The 20404-nt window shown below is 45.6% G+C and overlaps 1 protein-coding gene across 1 annotated transcript; it reads left to right on the top strand.

Moving 5' to 3' along the window:
- Nucleotides 1-204: 204 nt before the first annotated feature.
- CD2 (CD2 molecule) lies at nt 205-12741 on the top strand. Its single transcript, XM_071756426.1, has 5 exons — nt 205-2020; nt 4919-5215; nt 7119-7361; nt 9808-9927; nt 11916-12741. The coding sequence occupies exons 1-5, from the start codon at nt 1960-1962 to the stop codon at nt 12125-12127; spliced, it is 933 nt and encodes a 310-aa protein (XP_071612527.1). The 5' UTR covers nt 205-1959; the 3' UTR covers nt 12128-12741.
- Nucleotides 12742-20404: the final 7663 nt, after the last annotated feature.

Genomic DNA, 20404 nt, shown 5'->3' with positions numbered 1-20404 from the left:
CTGTGGGCTCACAAGCCTAGCTGAAGGCAGGTCCAGCACCACCGTACAGGGAGACATCTCCTTTCTGTTGTGTTCAGTTTTTCTAGCTGGCTTGTGTTTGGCCCAGCAGTGGTGGTTATTTCCTGCATAACAAGTTGGAGAGAGGGTGTCTGCAGTGAGCAGAAGAGCTTGAGGACATGGTTATCTGCAGACCTCACCTCATGCTGCCCAGCAAAAACCTGGGATGGTGTTTGGGCTGTGGCAGCACACAGCTGTGAGCAATAGCCTGCCCTGCTCCCTGGGGGGCTTCACCAGCTGGTGTCAGGGGCTGCTCTGCCGTGGCCAAAATGCTGAGATTTGCTGGAAGCAGACAGCAGCTTTGAGTGATGTTGCCTTGAGGAAGAATTGAGAGAAGGTTGAGCAGAATGTAAGCACTGGTTTCAGTGTGCTAGCAGCCTCTTCTCTGCTTTATGGACCTATGAAAAAACCCAAACAATCAGATGAGGTCAGGATTGATGCCTTTGCCCAAAGCCCTGTAGGCACTTAGGCTGGAAGCAGGTGTGTCCAAGTGTGCAGACCTTGCACGTCCCTGCCAGCGTGGCTGAGAAGTCCTCACAGCCCCCCAGGGCTGACGCTGCTGGCACAGTCTGCTTGGCCAGGAAGATGTCTGGACATGGCAGCTCCTGCACTTGGCTTGTTTTTCTCCACAGAGGGTGGGGGTCAGGCACAGAAATGTCATCTTGTTGCTGATGCTTCCTCTCTCCTTTTGAGTGTGCCTCCCTTGTGAGGTCTTTCTAAGGAAACAATAAGGAAAAGAAGGAAGGAAAGCTATGTTTGCCCACAATGTGCAGAAGAAGCAATACTGTGACTTCAGCGCTTTTTACTTTGGGCAACTTTTTCTCCCTTTGTGCAAAAAGAGGTAGTTTTTTACCAGTGTTAATACCAGTTAGAAGATGATCAATCCAAACACAGGGAGGTGTGTCTTACAAGACCTTCCTATAACTTCAAAGAAGAAGAATAACATGAATGAATGGGAAAGATTTCTCTAATATTGTACATCTCCTGTGCCACAGCTTTTCTTCTGTGTCCCTTCTTTGGTCTCCATCTGCAATTAAATAATTGAAGATTTGAGTGGCCACTGGAACAGAGGGACTGTGCTGGGGATTAAATGATCCAAAGTCCTCACCAGCCCATCTGTTTCATACTGGAAATGGGTTAAAAAATGTATTAGCTTCTCAGTGTGGCTTTTTGATCTAACTTCCATGCCTCCTCACCATCTTTCTAACACCAACCCTCTTCAGGGTTTCTGGCTACAACCAAGGCAGTGTTTTCATCCACTTTCAAGCCCATTCTTCTCTTGCCACTTGCTCAAAAATCCAGCTGTGCCTGCAGGGCACCTTCATGTGGTACAGCCCCTCATAGATCAGATGTGGATGCAAAGCTGATCTTCATGGTTTCCAAGGGAAGTGTCTTCTCTCTGCATTTTGTACAACAGCCATTGGCCACCTGATCTTCACTGGGGTTCCTGGGCTTGCTGTCCCCTTGCTGATGTTGGAGCTATGGGAGAGCAGGAGGATTCCCATCCCCCTGGACCCCAAAACTGCCTCTTTCCCACTAGGATGGTGGCATAGGGATGCCAGAGTTGAACTCTTCAAGTGAATATTGAGGAGGACCAGGGTGCTGGCTGGCCCTTTAGCTGGGTACACAGACCTTGGGCAAATTCCTGCATTTCAGTGTGTGTTTTCCTTGTCACTGCACTTTGTCTCCATCCTGGTAAAATACCCGACTGAGAGGTATTTCTGTCCATGGTTTTTGTGCTTGTGCTAGAAATGAGAAGTGCCAGGGTAAGAGCTGGGAGGAGGGGAGGAGGGCACGAGGGCTGCAGCAACACGTCTGCTCACTGGCAGCCAGCAGAAAAACCTTTCACCTACCAGGAGCTATCATTAGACAAGGAGACATTGCATTTTTTTGACACTGAAAATGAACTTGAGGAGGATTTTCCTAGTCAAGTGCTTGCTGCTTTTATTTTCCTGTGTAAAATGTGAGTTTTTCTAACCATTTTTTTCTCTTTCAGGCTAACATTTTTAAATTGCTTTTTAAATAATTTACCGCTTGGTGGGATGTTACAGATAAGAAACTAGTTCCACTTTCCCCATGAGCAAAGACCATTGGGTTATTGTTATTATTATTTGATTTAATTTTCATTCAGGGGGAGGGAAGGAGCTGAATTTTCTATTCCAGTTATAATAATAACCTGTAAACAGTTTTGGTTTTATGTTAATGAGCCTTAATTTGACACATGTATAATGAAAAATGTCAGCATGCAGTTTTCTCTACACCCTTGAGGCAGCTTGTACTACATCAGGGATCCAGTTCATGGTGCATCATCGCATGTAATTTCCTTTTCTTATCAAAGATGAACAAATCTTTTCAAAGTGCAAATTACATTCTTCCATAAATATTAACAGAAAGAGTGATATATCTCCGTGTTTTCAGTGGAGCTGAAGAAGTCCTGGTTATGAAAACAGCAAGGATATATATAGTCTTTTATATTTTGTGTATTATTGCTCTCATTATTTTTTAAAATATTAATCTGAAAACTTAATTAAGGTGTTAACTCATAGATTAGAAAAGGTTATAAGAAATGGAGATGATACAATCATGCATAGGTTTTTTTCTCTGCTCATTCCTGTACAGATAGTGTGAACAACTGCTTAACGCTTTTCTTTTCCTCCAGAACAAAATTAATAGATAAATAGCAAATATTTTTTTTGTACGTGATACATAAAACATCTTCCCCAGCAGAAAAGAATATTATTCCCTTAAATAGAAAGCTCGTTTCAAAGACTTTCTTACTTCACCGAAGTTACTATGGGAGCTTTTCCTCTTAACTCTTTCTTGTTACTGTAAGTGAGCTCTATGTTCAGATCTTTCTGCCCCTTGGAGGGCATTTCAGTTGGCATTTGCAGAAATGCTGTTTCAAAAACTAAACAGATTTTTAGTATCATATTTGTGGGATGGCTTTCCATTAGCAAGACTAAAAGATAAATATGTGGAGATGAGTCTAGGTGGTCTGTCCATAGAGATGCCATTGAATTGTCCTTGAAAACTTAGATTATTTTTATCTTTACTTCCAGAGAGAGAGAGAGAGAAAATAGTATCTGTTATGCAAAGAAAACCTAATACTAGCTCTGTATACCTGTGTGTGGCTGAGGAGAAAGAAGTATCAGAATTCAAATATTTGGGTACAGTCTCTAGTGTCACCTGAGTGGAGGATAACTGCTTCCAAGACTGTTTGGCTGATAGCTTGATTTCAGAATATTCCTTTAGGTACATCAAGTGTCTTGTAAGAAATGCAGCAGTGAAACGACAGCCTCTCCTTGTATTGCGGCTGATTTGCAGGAAGACTTTCAGTATGAATTTTCTTTTTGTGGAGGCACAGTATCTTAGTTCTTTGATAATCTCAATAATATTAAGTTTTATGAAAGAACAACTGGATTTCAGTGAACCCACTCTGATACAGTCCATTGTTGTCCTAGATATCAGGAATGAAAGACTGTAACAAAAATATGCATAAACATAGATTTTTCTCTCTGAGGGGAAGAAGTGCTTAAAATTTATAAAATTAGAGCAGAATCAGCTCTGTCTGGTGATGTGAAGAGATATGCCCTCCTGCTTGTCAGCTTTATCCTGTAAACTGAAGAGGAATGGACCTAAGAAAATGACAAATTAAACAAATGGTGGCTCTGAGAGAACATTCAGTTGTCGGTGAGCTTGTCCCATCTCACACTTGTGAGCACTTTTCTGCCTCCGCCTGCAAATTTTACACCTGCCACTACTTAGAAGTGACCCCTGACAAACTTTTCTCTCTGAAGTCCCTGGTTCACCAGAAATGGACTTTGCAAAGGCTGTGGAGCAGCCTGGAGGGGAGAGGGCAGGAGACTCAGGCACAGCCCAAAGGGTACATCATCTTGCCTGGTGGTAACATGATTGCTGTTTAGCTATTTAGCAGCCTTGGCTTTTCCTGAATGTCCCCTTCAGCAGCCACACACTAAGTTCTGCCTGGTCCTGGTAGCACCTTTGGGAAACACTTATTCTTACCTGTTCTGGAGAGGGGATCTGTCATCAAAAGAGGCCTGAAAAGAGAATAGATTTTTTTGGCCTGTGCTTACCTCCTAATGTCACCAGACTGTGATAGGTTCTCAGGATGTGGTTAGCTCTCTGTTTCTCCCTACCCTATTTACCTCACTGAGATCCCCTTCTTAAAAAAAGTCAAGTGGATGCCCACGATGGGTGAGGAGGGGGCACTTCAAGCTGGTGCCACTGGGTCTAACCTGCAGTTCAGTGCCTTACACTCTCTCACTGTTTGATAATGCCCACTATTGGTATTATTGCCATCACTGTTACTGCTGAACTGATCCTACTGTCCAGGGCCACCACTAGTTTGTGCTCTTGCTCTCCGGTGATGGGGACTCTGGGTACCAGCCTGTGCCTTGTGCAAAACACATCCAACTGACCTGCAGGTGGGGTTGGAACTATATGATTTCTAAAGTCCCTTACCATCCAAACCATTCTATGTTTCTATGACCTTATTTTCAGGCAAGGTTAAGTTCAGGGTTAAGTTCATGGACATTCATGAATCTTGGCATCCAAAATCACTCCAAATAAACCAGCAAGAGTATAAATCCAGCTTTTGAAAGACAAACTCATAGTTTCCTTGACTCTCAGAATTAAACTTGGCATTGATATTTATCTAATGAATGATCAGGAGTATCTTTGGAGCAGGGGAAAGAGGACAGCATCAGTAATGCACAGAGGTTTGGGCAACTCAGCAGGAGGTAGCAAGTGGCAGCCTTTTGGGTCACTGCTGTGGCTGCCAAGCATGGCATAGAGGGCTGCTAGAGACATACTGATGGGCTGGTTGTGCTTTCCTTTACAGGCTCTGTCACCAACCAGGTTTACAGGGCAGTGAATGAGTCGGTTCTTTTCAGCATCTCTGCTGCTGGGAGTGTAGATGATGCAGCATGGTGGAGAGATGGACAAAAGTTGCTTCAGATAAAAGATAAGAAAGTTAAGTACTATGTGAACAAGAGCCAGTGCAGGTGTAAGTTATTCCTAAATGGGACTCTGCAAATAGAGCGGGTGGTGAAAGAGGACAGTGGAAACTACATGGTCACTGTTTATCATCAGGATGGGACACTGAAGGCAGAAGAAGGCACAACATTCACTGTTCAGGGTAAGTTTTTACTCTTTTCATACCATTCCCAGTGCAGCTGAATAAGGCTTGGTATTCCTACTCTGTCCTACAGCCCTTCCTACTCACTGCCCCCTTTGTGTTTTAAGGGAGACTTCTGTGAGACACATCTTTCCTCTTTCCACTGACAGCAGTCTGCTCTCTTCTCCCTTTTCTTGCTCCTGATTATAAGGTCTTGTCCCTGCTTCTTTCTTGCTTCACCTTTTATCAGCCATCAGGTTTCTATGTATGCCCAAGCAACAAACAGCTGTGTTGGCAGCAGGGTGGGGACAGAAGGCCCCAGTGCAGCACCACAGGTGATGCTGTGACCCCTCAGGCTCTGTGTCCTGAGCTGGGGCAGCACCAAGCCAGCAGGGCTGTGCTCCTGGCAGGACTATGCTTCCAAAAACCTCTTGTGGGAGCACAGCAGCCTGTGTGAGGTAGTCCTGTGGCTGATGCACTTCTGGTGCTGTTTTTTGGGCACTGGGTTAGGACTTTTAGTCTCTAGCCTCTGCTTCAGCAAGGTGAGCAACTTGTGTTGTATCCGCCAACCCCTGTGGCAAGTTCAGGAGCCAGGGTGCCACTAAATGGCTCTGTTTAAGGCAATGTGATCCCACTCCATTTTTGCTACAACAAAAAAAATAGCCAACAGTCATGTCCCCTGAGAGATGCCACAATAGGAATTGAATTAGCAGGGGAAGATGACTCTTGCACCCTATCTTTGCAAAGCATAACACAACAAATATTAAGATTGTGCCATTTGAAGTATACACCTAGAGATTTCTGCTGCATGGGTTCAAAGCGTGTAGACAGCCTCCACTCTTGTGTTGTGTCTTTTCCTGAGATATCAGAGCAGTAGCAGAACAAAGCTTTTGGGATAAGTAGGGAAGATAGGGATGGCTGTTCTTTTCCTTTATGGCTTCTGCCATCTCTCCAGATGTCTAAGCTTTAGGGCATGTGTATTTTTTTCCCAGCAGGAGGATTAATTTTTCTCTGTCCTTCTTCAGCCAGCACGCAGACCTCTGCCAGCTTCTAGGTGCACCAACTGGCACTACAGAAATGATGCCTTGATGAGGCAGCAATGACAGCTGGGCTGGTTTTGGCAGGGTTTCTGTGCAGTGGGAAGCTCTATGGCTAACAGACTGCTGAGCAGTGAGGGTGTCTCACTACTTCAGAAATTATTATTGCAGACTGTGTATAGATTCATTAAGTCATCAAGGCCCAATGCTACTTACTCATGCTTTAAGCCACTGGTGTCCTGGGTTCAATTTCAAGTTAGGATTCCAACCCAGCTATATGCTGCATCATTTCACACACTGTGCAGCAGAGAGGTTGCCTTACCTCTGATAGTGGTTTGGGAAGAAAAGTCCTTTAGTAACTGCTGTTTAATTTGTCACCTAGAGTATACCTTGTTACTAGGGCTGAACAAACAGTTTTTCAAAAAAACCCCAGTAGTTTAAGTAATATCATCACACAACTCCATCACCAAGACCTGGACTCCAGTGTTTCACACTAGGGTGAAATTTCATTTGCATTGCAGCACTGGGGCCAGAGCTAGAGAGGGCTGTGGCTCCAAGTCCCTCCCATCTGCTGCTTCCCCCCAAAACCCAACTTCCTCCCCTCACTTGCCTGGTTGTGAGTCAGACTGAGCCTGAAAATAGTCCACTCATGATGGTGTAGCTCTGCTGTGCTAGGCCAAATATGCAGGCTAATATTTTTTCTTTCTTATTGCCATGTTACTTTCGTATTAGAGGTCTAATTTGCTCTTAATTTTTCTCTGGTCTCATTAGCTGGTGTTACTCTCTCACCACTTATTGGGGAATGATTTCCTGTTCTGCTTAATAATAGAGGATTTTCAAAAAGAGAAACCATATCAGATGTGTCTTTCCCTTCTCTTCTTTTTCAGAGCCTGTCCCTCAGCCAATCCTCAGTTCCAAATGCATGAATAAAACTCTATCTGTCAAGTGTGAAGTGAAGCAGAAAACTAAAGACGAAACATTTACAATAGAACTGACTCACAATAAAACAAAAAAAATCCAGAAGAATGTAACAAGTTTGGAATTGCATACACAGTATTCTGGGATGTTCAGATGTATTGTTAAGAATGAAGTCAGCAAAAAAACGTCCGAAAAAATAATTAAGTGCTCAGGTAAAAAACCCATATTTTCACCAGAATCTGCTAGAACAGACCCACAAAGCCCGACTCCCTTGCATGTATCTGTAGGGCTGGCCCAGGTGCCAGGAGCATTGATGGGTCCCAGTCCCCCTAATGCTCCCACAGTTATTGGGTGCTGATGCTGCTGTGCCAGCTGGGATGTGAGTTGTGCTTTCTGTTTGGCAAACCCCAAACTTGTTGCATCTCCACCCTCCCCATCCTGCTGCTGCCTGCCTCAGTGCTACCCATACAGCATCCTGCTCTAACAGCGTGGAGGCCAAGCTGGGTTCAGTGGGATATGAGATGGGTCATGCTTCTCTTCTGCAGCCAGTGGTGTTTTCCCCAATGCTCAGTGATTGCTAGGGGGGGATTGCTGGAAGAGGGGAAGAGGTTTTTCTGGAGTCAAGAGCCCTGTGGGTGCCAGGGAGACCCATGGGGCACACTGCAGTTCTGCTTCCATTGGAGGTGAAGTCTGCCTGCCAAAGAGACCAGGCTGGCTGAGGGGTAAATGAATGAGACGTTCTTGCTCATCCCATCATTTTCTCATTCCCCTTCATCACTGCTGACTCTTCTTCCAAGAGCTGCCAGAGATATCCTGAAAGGCTTTTTGGTGTCGTTGTCCTGACAGATTCAAATGGTGTCAACCACCTCTAGTGGGCAGGCCAATGAAGTAAAGGAGAGAGTGGGGAGTTGGGCCTGAAAGTGTTTTGGTTACACATAACAGTCTGCAAATGGCAGAAAGCACTTTCCCCCTCATTTTTATCCTCCTTTATTCCTTTAAAAATAGTAGTATTTCCAAAGGCTGACTTCAGTCAACCAGTCCAAAGCCAAAGGATTGACTAAGATAGTATAAAATTACCCAAACTGCCACAACACAAATTAACAGCTTAATTTTGGAAAATGTGGCTTGGGATTTTTTCCTATGTATGTGAAGCCATGGCATTAATTTCAGGAGACTTGACCTAGGTTTACATCCTCATGATGAGGAAATCACTTGCATATTATTTTTCACTTCTCTGTGATCATACCTGTGAAGGTAGAGGCTTGCCTGCTAGCTGTGGATATGGATGGGTGCTCTTATGAAGGGAAAAACAAGCTGCTTGGACTCTCCATCTTGGCCTAGAAATCATGAGGCAAGTTAGCTGAGCTTTGGGGTTGCATGACTCTGATTAGCATGTTTCAAATGCACCATGGATTTTCTTATTCACTTGAAGCATCATCTTCCTTAAGCACAGATGTAGCAAAAGAACTGAAGAAATTGCATTTTAAATGGGCACTCATGTTGAAAATTACTAGATGGGAAAAAGAAGTTATCTCTCTCCCTCTCTCCCTCATAGACATTTTTAAATTTAAGGCAAAAAACAAGTAACAGATCATACTGGTATGACACTGGATGCTGTGTTTAGTTCAAGGTTCAGATTTCCTTCAAATGGGCTTTCAGCTCAGCTAAATTTTCATATAAGCATAATTATGCTCAAGTCTGCCTGGGCTCACCTTACAGTCAGCTGGGAGAACTAGGCAGGAAAAGGGGCAAAATACACCTTGGTGTAACACTGGCAGTTAAAACATGTGAGAAGAAACACATCACTGAGGGTACTCATCTTTATCTTTTTTCCCACCAGGGGAGCCCAGGCTGATGGTGGCCTTTATAGTGTAGATATCTCAGCTTTGGTGTCATCACTCTTTGCCCTTCTTGTGCATCCCTGTGAGTGTTAAGGGTGATACCAGTGTTGTTGTCCCCTTTGAGTCTTTGTCCCCTAAGAAGCCAAGGAAGGAGCTGTGTTCAGCTCCGTGAAGCCTGTGCTCAAGCAAGAACACTAAGTGCCAGGAGGACAGCCCAAGCAGAAGGTGGGCCAGCATCCAGGGAACCTTATCTGGCAAAAATAAGCAACACCTAAATAAATTTTTGCTCAGCAGGCAAACTGAGAAATTTCATTTTGAGATTGTGGGATATTTGCTTATGTTCTTGTCTTTTTGGATAGTTTTTTTTGTTTTGTTTGTTTGTTTGTTTGTTTTTAAATTTGCACACAGACAAATATTGAAGAGAAAGTACCAAAATTCTATGAAGCAAGCTAGTCTCCGTGTTTCTAGTATTTTAAAAGTTTTTTTTGTTGATGTTGAGCACTGCCTGGATGCTCGTTGTCCTTAAAAGGGTCTGTTGCTAGCAGGAATAGGGCATTTGTGGTAATTGGAGTAAGATGAGCTAGTATGCATGGATGCTCTGGTTTCAATTTTCTGCAGAACTTGAATCCATCAGGGAGCAATCAAAATTCTCCACAATGAAGATCATCAACTTTCTGCTGTGTTGAGAGAAAAGGCAAAGTGTGGGCTCTCTCACTGGGGGTGCCTTTACAGTCAATGGATGAAAATACAGAATTCTAAATAGACATTGTGCAAGTTATTTTTTCCCTCTAATATCCTCTTTCATTTCCCTAACTAGGCCAACTGGACCTTTATCTCATCTTAACCATAGCAGGAGGTGCAGTCTTCTTTGTCATCTTTGTGATTTTCCTTATTTATTGTATCAGGAAGAAGAAAGCAGACAGGCTTGAAGATGATGGTAAGTGTTCAGTGGTCTTTATGTTACTACACAGCTACCTCAAATCTTAGAGTTTCCCTCTGACAGCAGCCCTGTGGGCAGAAGAATGTGCTCTGCCTTGGCATGAGCAATAACCTGGTTTTGGCATATAGCAAATCTAAGCAGACTGGCTGGCATTGCCAGTCTTAGTTTCTGATACATGCTTTGAACCAAAGACTCCTTGTTCTCAACCCCTTTTGTTTATTCATGAAGAATTGCTCCTCTATAGCTCAGCCAAGGCCACCAGTCATGTGCATCTGTGGGGCTGAAATATACAATTAGATATCTCATCAGCAGATCTTTTTTCATTAATTTTATGTGGTGTAAAACTAGGATGCTTGAAATCATTAGTCATATTTGAAAATATTGCAGATACCAAGAAGGAGCAAGAAGGGCTCAGCTTTTCTGTGAGTTTCCTCAGGTGTCTCACAGAACTTGTCCTCTCTCCAAAAACAATGTTCTTGGAGGCCTATCAGCAACGTGGGGTACTGAAAGGAGGTGAGATTTTCAGAGTAAGAGATTTCATCTGTTGTTGAAAATCTGTGTCTCTTTAAGACCATAGGAAATATTTTACCAGAGTCTTCCATAACAGTGGGCTCAGTCTTGACAGAAAGGTTGCTTTTACAACCCAGGCATTGCTGCTAATTTGGGTAAACAGAGGATACTGAGCTGCCACTCAAGACAAGGTGCCTGGCCCACCTGGAAGGGGAGGTAAAGCAGGAGGGGTGTGTGGCTCTGACCCGGCTTGTTTAAAGGCTTGTTTCTGAGTCCTGCCCCCACGCACTCTGTCAGGCTTCCTGTGGTCTCAAATAACAGATAATATCGGTGTGAGGCAGCTGCAAAATGTGAGTAAAAGCTCTCTTGTATACCACGACAGTCTTTGACAAGACAGAGTGTGCTGCCTGAAGGAAACCTCAGCTGACACCTTAAAGGAGCCAGTGGCTCAGGCTGTCAACAAGGGTGAGAATGACCAGTCCCACGGCTGAGGGGAGTGCAATCTCACCACATTTGAGGGGGGGTAACTTGCCATGGCCCTTCTCATGCCTCTGAAGTTATGACCATGAAGCGCAGGAGAGTTCTTTCCCCATTTGCTGGAAGAGCTTACCACAGTGCAACCAGAAGATACTATCTTAGAAGACTCTGTAGCTCGTGGGTGCAAACCTGCTGTGAGCGTAGCCATCTGAGTGTTATTTTACATTATGGCTGTCCTTGAATGGGAAACATCACGCCCTCAATTGTGCATACATATCCCTCAACAGCATATCCTCAATTCTTGGGTCTGGATTCAGTGAGATTAAGAAAAATGGAAGTCTGGGAAAATGAGAACTAATATAAAAGGGTAACTATCCTCTTTGAAACAGCTTGGTGGGTGCTTAAGGCCATTTTAGTGTCCCAAGAGGTAAATCCCTCAACCTGTAAGCTAAGCTGACTGATGTTTCAGAAAGGATGAACCAGTGATCAAAAACCTGCTAACATGAATTTACTTCTTCTGCACGTGGAGAAATTAATGCTGGCAAAATGGACCTTTGGTGCCTGGAAATCCCTGCATGTATAGCAGCAGGGCAGAGTGCTTTGATGTTGATTCCTGGGGTTACATCTCTCTTCCCTTCAGTGGCCCATTTCCAAAAGAGAACAGAGTAGGTCAGACTGAGAGTGTCTGTCGGTGACCACTGGGGCCTCTCTGGCAGAGTTGGTTGCCCCAGCACAGAGAGGGCAGAGCTGCACCAAATATCTCAAGGTACCTTGGCCTCAGCCAGGCAGCCAAAAAGCTTTTAGGTTTACCTGGGATTCACAGGTGGAAGTGATTTCTGTTGTTCACCAGAGTAGCAGGAACACCCCAGGATGTCAGTGGCCTTCCAAGGTGGAAACCGATACTTGGATTTTTTATTGGTTTGGGCCAAGTGCTTTTCCCAGGCTATTCATCTTCTGCTTAGTACGTGGCTGACTGCAGGTTCCTTCTGTCTTTGCAGATGAGGAGCAAACGATGCAGGCTCGCCAGCTGACCAGTGAGATGCTGGTGCGGGAGCTCCCTCAGCCTCCGTGCAACCCCACCCTGAAGCAGCCACACGCGCATCAGCGGCCGCTGCCCCGGCCCCGGGTGCATCAGGAGCCAGCACTGCCCCCACGGCCCAGGCCCCGCATGCAGCAGCGGACTCCAAACCATCCAAGAGAAAGACCTTGAAGGTCTGCCCTGAGAGAGACAGTGGTCTCTGCTGTGTCTTTTACTTGGGAAAAGGAAGTTTCCAATAGCCAGGAACCCCTCCTGCCCATCCTCGCGTAACGCGCAGCTATGAAGCGGCAGCTTTTGTTGGAGAAAATCAGAGACAGCAGGTAATGGAGATGAAAAGACCTACTGGAGGAGAGTCAAGGTGATGGGCATTCATCCCTGTGACCATTTTTCTTCAAGTGTCTCCATCTTAGAGCACTGAGCCTTGAAACTTGTGTCTTTCTGTGGTTCATTTTGTACAGTAACTTGTTGTCTTTATGCTTTATGGATGGATTAAGTCAAGAAGAAGCTAAAGCTCTGATGGGACAATATGGGCCTAAGGATCTTACAGGAGTTTTGTTTTGTTTCTTTCCTTTCTCCTGCCACACATTAAGACAGCCCTCTGGCTTCAGCATCAAATGCATGACCTCCAGGATCAAAAAATAGTTGCATGTAATTAAACACCTGGACTTGAAAGAATCGTTGTCATCTAATGCAGAGAAGAAAATACTGAAAAGGAGATATGAGAGCCTTGAAGTATCTGTGTGTAAAAAACAAGTGGGAAAGGAATAAAATTTTTACTTTCTCTACTGTGTTTAGAAACCAAGGGCTTTGGTTGCAGCAAGAGAGAGTTAGGTCAGGATTGTTTTTTAATCTTTTTTTTCCAAAAAAAGCTTTGAAATAGATTTCTGGGAGAGGTGCAGATAAGGCAGCCATCTATGAGGCATCCTTATCCATCTGAGGGCCAGGGGAACTTGATGCTTGGCCTCTCCAAGGACTGTTTCAGCTCAGTTTTAAGTCACTCCTTGCTGGCAAGTAAAATGAAACTTTATTCTCAGTATAGGCCTGTTTGGCTATCCAGCAATATTTTTTTTTTTTTTGGTCATAGTAGAGTTCTGGTATCCATTTGGTCATGAATCAAGTGTTACAAACTGCCAAGCAATCTGGTTTGTAGTGATATTGTTTGCATTTTTATGGCTTTCCATCACAGAGCCTCCTGCTGATGGAGAAGGACTGTGTCCCTTGATTCTGATGGTAAAATTTTTCCTGGTTTGGGCCTGGATAAAGGTGATTTTCTGTCTTGTAATTTTGCTTTCAGCTAAGTCTCTTGTAAGTAGCTGCACTTGCTTAAATTAACAGCAAGTTTCTCAGACAGTGTCAGCTTCTAGGACTGGTAACACTCAATGTTTATAGTTACAGCCAGAGACTGGTGTGCAGAGCCAAGGACACAAATGTTCTGAGGAATATTTTGCCCTCTGGAAGGCAAAAGGAGTAAAGAGGTCACACCTGCAGCCCTCCTTTAGGGTGGAGAGGACAAGATAATGACCAAAATTGACCAAACAGAGTATTCCATCCCATATACATCATACTCAGTATAAATTTGAGGTATCACGAGGGTCAAACCCCTTCCCTTCCTCCTCTTGCCTGTCCCTGTCTGCTTTGGCATCCTGGGAGGATTCCATCCATTCCTCTGCCTGTTCTCCTGATCCGTGCCTTATCTGTGTGTTCCTGCCTCCAGCTCCCGACTGCTGCCGACTCCAGGAGTCCAGCCTGGACTTTCCCAGGGCTGCCCCTGGGAAGCCTTGGTGGTGATGTGAGAGTTATTGGGAGAAGGGGGGAGGAACGTGGTATCAATTTTCCTGTATATTTGTATATATTTAGTAATTTTTCCATTTTATCATAACTTTTCCCATTAAAGCTGTGTAGCTTAGTTTCCAATCTGTAAGTCTCTCCCTCATTCTCTCTCCTTTCTTTATCAGGGAGGGGTTTAATAGAGAGCACCTGTCATTCAGTTTTATTGCTGGGCCAGTGTTAAACCATGACATCACTTCATATAGAACCAGTTGATGACAGAGAAATGATGAGAGATCTCCCTCCTAAAGGGACAGGTTGGACTGCATTATCTGTACCTACCTGACCCTCCATGAGCTGCACAAACACTGCTACCTCCTCTGAGCCTTGGAGATGTTCATAACTGCCTCTATGTGCCTCTCTATGGGAGAAGAAAGACCTTTTTAAAGCAATGTCTGAGTGGGTACTCTGGCTCATCTGGTAAAAGAGGGAGTGCAGGTGGAGGAGGGGAGAACTGTGAGAGCCACAGAGCACCAGACCTCCAGCTAGTGTGCTGTTGTGTTAGGAAGGACTTGTAATGCCTCTTTCAGGCTTGACATGCCAGCAGAGTTAAACCAGCCATCTTTTGGTTTTCCTCAGAAATGTGACTATTTTTATCTTCTGGTACAAGGGCAGGGAAGTTACATGTTAGAGAGAAGGGTGTCTCTGCCATCTTCAGAGCTCTAGCACTTTGCTGAACTCCAACTGTGGATACAGCCTGGAGAGTGTCACTTGATCTCACCCTAGTCTTCCACAGCTGCTTTTAGAGCTTTCACTATTTAAAGGTGCATTTGTTAAACATGATTTATTTTGTAACATATGCTATTATCCCTGTAGTGAATAAATAAAGATGATCGTGGATGGAGAGGATCTTATTCACACCTGTGCTGGTGTCAGGATCTCAGGTACCAGCACCTGAGTGCTGGTGGGCTTGGGTTGGTGTAGGTGAGCACAACCACTATGTCTGCCTGCCTGCTGTGGCAGCATGTGCTCTGCCTGTCCTGTGTCATGGAGCATTCAAGTCTCAGTTTTTTCTGCTGCAGAGGATGTTTCTGTTCTGAAAAATGAGGTGCCAAAAAGACCTAAGAACTAACTGAAACTCCTGGGCTCTGGTGATACTTGCTGCAGCTTTTCTTGATTTTTCTTTTGCAGACACATCTACCAGTGAGTCAAATAAAATCAAGTGCTTTTCCCAGTTCTTCTTACGCAGGATGAGAGGAGAGGACTGACATGCTGAGCTGTGCTCTGTGAGGATGCAGGCTAACCCTCCACAGCTTGGGAGATGCAGCTTGTGCTGCCCAAGTGCTATCAGGGATCAGTTTTGCTTAGGTGATGTGCTGCAGAGCCAGGACTAAAGTAATGGGAAGAAAGTACAGCCCCAAGAGCCAAGCAGGTCTGTAGTTGTGCTGTGATCTTGCAGTGCTCCTTGGTTGTGTAGTCTGAGTAGGCACCTGAAAGGGCAATGGGTGGTTGTACAGAAGATACGTATCTTCTATCCCAGTCTTGATCTGCTTGACATCAGCAGCACTTGCAGCCCAAACTTGGCCTTCTTCATAAAGTATACAAGACCTGTCTGTATCTCAGCTGGGTGTTAGCCAGTCCAGAGGGAGGGTCTCCTGCTGCTGGCACACGTAGTGCTGGAGCCAGTTAGATAATTTTATTTCATTTCTATAATTTTCATTTCTGAAATAAAACTTTCAGTCTGTAAAAGGTCAAGTAGGAAATCATGGTTCATTCAAATATCTTCTTTTGAATGCTTGCCAAAATGATGCCATGGGGGAAAAGGCATTGATTTTGTCCTTATTCTGCAACAAATCTTCAGGCTGTGATGCAAAGAAAAACCCCAGCTGGGGCTGTGCTGCCCATCATCTCCTTCTCTATTATAACACATAGGAGATCAACTCCTCAGCCATACTGAAACCTTGCAAAGGGCTTAAGAAATATTGTCTTTTCTTTCAAACTGTAGTCCTCTTTGTGGTCTAGTATGGGTGATAGTCAGAAGTTGGGCTCAGCTGGGCTGGTGAGGTGCCCCACCAATGCTCCTTGCAGGTGCTGGCCATGCAGTGAGCATATTGGCATGGCTGTCACCTCCTGATCCCCAGACTGACCCATGGTCACCCTGGGCCCTCAGGGACTGACAGGCTTGTTCATGTGCTGTGAGTGACAGTGTAAGAGGTCTGCCCCCAAACTTTTGGATCAGATCAGCTTCTAGTAGCTGTCAAGAGACTAACTCTGCTGGGTGATCCTGTCTCACACTGTGGGAGGGAAGATAATCCATTGAAGGAGAGGCCCTATGAAAGTGAATTGGCCTCCTGGTTCTCTCTCCCCCCATCATCTCAGAGGAGGAATACTATATCCAGTCCTCTTCTTACACTCTCCCCCAGCAAAATGCTCCTTCCCTCCCTGCAGGTCTGAGTCTATGAAAGCCCCTTTTCCCACCCTTGTAGCCTGGCCGTGGCCATGGGCCACAGATCAGTGGAGGCCATGGGAGGACTTCCCATCCTCAGGGATGTAGCTTTAGCATTCACCCTTGTAGAGGGTTGCCAGAGTAGCTTCTTAAGAAGCCTTTGATACTCTGCTTGAACTGAAGTAGCAGTAGCAGCTCTGCAGGCAAAAAGTGAAGTTTGCAGTCCTGAGGTAACTGGGACTGGTTTGCCATATCTGGGTTCCAAGCACCTTCTGCCAAGAAGAAAGACACTCCTGACATGTCTATCCTAAAAGGCCAGGAAGGAGTCAACACCCTGACTGTCTCACAGCTCATCATTGGAGGGGAAAATGCAAATGAAAGTCAGATTGAGCAAAATTTCCTACACTTTGGGAGTTCTCTTGGCAGAGCCAGGGCAAAAAAACAACCAAGTTGGTGAGGATGCAAACCTACAGCTCCCTGGCTAGAATTTCACCTTGGTGAGGGGGAGCTTCTCTACCTCTGGGAACAGCAGGGATGCAGGCAAAAGAATCTAACCAAAGCCTGTGACAGAGCAGCACAACATGGCTGCTGCTCCCCTTGGGTCTTCTGCTGGAAAGGTGCAAAGGGGAGCTCTGGGCGGAGAGGAACTGGCCCAGGAGAAGCTATCTCATGTCAGGACCAGTATGGGACATCTGCCAGCTAAAGCCCAGGGCTTCCCAGGTGAGATTTGGGACAGAGGAGGAGGGCAGTGATCGGCTGAGATAGTGTGAGGAATAAGCCAGACTGCATACAGCACATGGACAACAGGGCAGGTGGAGAGGGGGGGGCACAGCAACAGCTGCTTGAGAAGACAGTCTGGATAAATGTAAAGCAGACTTTGAGTCATGTAAATTTACCATACTGGCAGCCCTGGAATGGGACTTCTCTTGCTCTCATCTGAATGGAGATTCGCCCTTTGGGCAGGGGCCAAGCATTATGCCTCCATTTAAAATCTCAGGAGCATCTGCCCTCTTCTTACCTTCAGTTAACACTTCCCCAGGCAGCACTGCTGCAGTGTTACTTTCTATTCTAGCTTTCCTTTCCTACAAGACACCCAATGTGGGCATATTATTTTTTCTCTTTGAATAATACCTCAACACTCTACCTATACACAGGTCAGCCTCCAGGCAGAGTGCCTGACAGGAAGGAGAGGGGACTTCCAAGGTGCCCTTGTGGCTTTGGAGAATGGTTCCTCTTTGTCACACCTGCCCTGGGAAGCTCTGCTCCAGCTCACTCTGCTGTTGTCTGCCCTTGCTGGTGCCTTTGGGAATGTTCCCTGTCTCGGAGAGGACTGAAGAAGGATACACACCTCTTTGCTGTCTCCTGCTGTGGGAGGGGGAGAAGCCGATGCTGACTCTCCCTTTTGCATTTCTCACTTGGCACATGGTTCGTCACGGGTGTAAGTGGCTGGTTCATTCGAAGCAGGTGTAGAGGGAAAGAGAGGGCAGAGGTTAGGGCAGAGAGATGACTAGGGTGGCTTTCGATCCTGCCCACCTGGCCGTCAGCAACCCTGACTTCAATACCGTGCCGGCGCCTCACCTGCTTTTGTTTTTGGGTGATACTGTTACAGACAGTTGCCGCCCTCGGTGCCTCTGAAATGTAATTTCTGAGGCAACAGGAAGAGATAACCCCACAAGGAAGATGCTTTCCGCCCTGTGGTGCTCACTGCTTGCGCTTCCCACGCGCTTTCCCTGCCCGCCCCCCATCAGCAGCCAAGCTCTGCAGGATGCTGCCCGCCCTCCCACGCCAACACCCGCACCCGGTGCTTGCGGGGCAGCTGAGCCAGAGCGGGGCAAATGCGGGGGGGTAAGAGTAGAGATGTGTGGGGCACGGGCACTGGGGGCAGCTGGAGGAGAACAGCTCTGAAATGAGACTGTCTGCGGGCATCCTAGAGCTACGGTTCTACGCTTATGGCTCTGGCTGAACACCGGTGACACAGGGACAGGTGGTGAGGGCGGTACATTGGCACATGTAATGAAATGTATTGTATTGTAATGCCAGCTGGGACAGTGGGGTCTGCTGCTGCTGGCAGCTGGAGTCAGACAAACCTCTCTTCCTCTGTTAAAGGCAAGGAGAACTTTTCCACGAAGAGTGGGAATGAAATAGAGGGGTGTTTGTGTGCCAATTAGTTCCTACATAAGGGTGCCCTGGTCTCCAGCTTTTCTTTCACAAACTATGTGTGCTCCTCGCTTTCTCCCATGATTGATTCTTTGCAAAGCCTACTTCAATCCCTTCCCCATTTGGCTGGATGTCCCTGTGTTTGCTGGCAGGTTCACCAGAGGGTCCTGCTGGGCAGAAGCTCCCTCAGATCCCTACCCTGGAAAGGAGCTCTGTGCCAGGGGGCTGGGACCTGGAGACTTGCAGTGCTCTGTGCTTACACCTGAACCCTTATCTCACGATGGTGGTGTGTCCTGTCTCTTGGTGGCTCTCAGTACACTGAGAACCAGGCAAGTGGCAAACCTGGGAGAGAAGGGGTAGTTTGTAGTCTGTGCTACTGTGGTGCTTCTGTTCATATTCCTGCTGGGGGTCGGGTGCCAATTTCTACTCTTGTTTGTGAAGGATGTACTTGTAGGTGTCAGTTTATTCTGATTCTGTTTTATTCTATTGCTACTTTCCTGAAGGTTTCACGGCTGTTACATGTACCACCTGAGGGAGCTGTGTCTCCAAGAATGGCTGTTCAACACCGGGCTACATGAACGGTTTGTACAATTTATGGGCAACTGCAAGACCCATGTGCTGCAGGAACACTGGTCAATGTATTAGCCAAAAATTCAATTTTAGCCATCTTAAATGTGATTCCAGTAGCCAGGGACAGTCTGAGTGAATGGCAGAATGAGGATGTGGCTCCTATTGCTAGAGAAGTGCCTGTATCTCAAACCGCAACCTCAACCAGCAAAACCTTCGACAGACTTTTGCTGAGCTCACAGTTTCTATGGACTTTATTTTTCAGCCATTTAAAAAAAGACAAACTTAGCCAAAAGCAATCCACTGCAAAAGAGGAACTGAGTAACATTATGTAAAAGAAAAAAAAAAAGAAAAAAAAAAAAAAGGAAAAAAAAAAGAAAGCATGGGCAAGAAGGAAATGTGTCTGCACAGAAAGTGACTTGTAGGAGACTTTAGGCTCTGTAATAGAAATTAAATACTGAGTGTTGAAGGAGTTGCTGGGAATCCAACATTTTCCAAAGGAAGATCTGTTTAATAAGGAAAAAGGGTACCCCCACTCTCTTTCTTTATTATACATCTCACCTTGCCTAGAAATTCAGGCTGCATATGGGCTGCCTAGTCTCATGTTACTGAAAACAGCAAGTATGTCCCTAGCTACTGCTGTAGAGCTACACTCTCCTATCAGGCTCATTCTTGCTCACCTCTTCCCTCTTCCATGGCATCCCTGTACCACAGCTTGCCTGGGGTATGTTCTACAGGAAAGAGGCTGGATGTGTTAAGTCTCTGAATATCAAATGTTACCTGCAGTAGACATCTCTGTTGGTATTGGGAACACCATGTCAGGGAAACCAAGTCAGCTTTAGGAAAACCACCAAACTGCAGCTCTGAAGAGCCACAGATGGTGCAGGGTTAGAGGGGATGCTGACCAGTGAGGAAGTGCATTTCAAGATAGCAACTGTTGCTGAGAATCTCCTTTCTCTCAAAGCATCTGTGCTAGAAAAGAGCATCTGTGAGAGAACACCTGAGGCAAATGCAGATGTGATATCTTATCTAGAGATGAAAAACTGAACCACTGCTGGTGGGCACCAAAGCAGCTCTGTCAACATAGGACTTCAACATATGTACACACATGTTAAGCAGTGAGACCTGTTGGTCATCTCCTTCTCCTGAAGTTTTGAAGGATATGTGCTTCTGAATCCCTAATAAGAAACAGCAGAGAAGAATGGTTTGCAGGCCTAGATTGCTCAGAAGGGAAGCACATCTACTATGAAGACAGACTGAGGGAATTGGGGATGCTCAGCCTGGAGAAGAGATGGCTCCGAGACCTTATGGCAACCTTCTGGTACCTAAAGGGGCCCACAGGAAAGCTGGGGAGGGACTTTTTTCAAGGGCATGTAGTGATAGGATGAGGGGGAACGGTTTTAAACTGAAAGAGGTTGTATTTATATTAGGTATTGGGAAGAAATTCTTTACTGCAAGGGTGATGAGGCACTGGAACTGGTTGCCCAGAGAAGTTGAGGAAGTGTTCAAGG

This window comes from Heliangelus exortis, chromosome 1 (assembly GCF_036169615.1).
Source record: "Heliangelus exortis chromosome 1, bHelExo1.hap1, whole genome shotgun sequence".
Classification (NCBI taxonomy): domain Eukaryota; kingdom Metazoa; phylum Chordata; class Aves; order Apodiformes; family Trochilidae; genus Heliangelus; species Heliangelus exortis.
The sequence above is the reverse complement of the archived record's forward strand: the minus strand, read 5'-3'. Positions and strand labels throughout refer to the sequence as shown.

Bases quoted from the DNA above. Each gene is read 5' to 3' on its own strand.
- CD2 (XM_071756426.1), top strand. From the start codon at position 1,960: ATGAACTTGAGGAGGATTTTCCTAGTCAAGTGCTTGCTGCTTTTATTT. The intron at 2,021-4,918 runs GTGAGTTTTTCT...TTTCCTTTACAG, and splicing joins TTTATTTTCCTGTGTAAAAT to GCTCTGTCACCAACCAGGTT. The intron at 5,216-7,118 runs GTAAGTTTTTAC...CTTCTTTTTCAG, and splicing joins CACAACATTCACTGTTCAGG to AGCCTGTCCCTCAGCCAATC.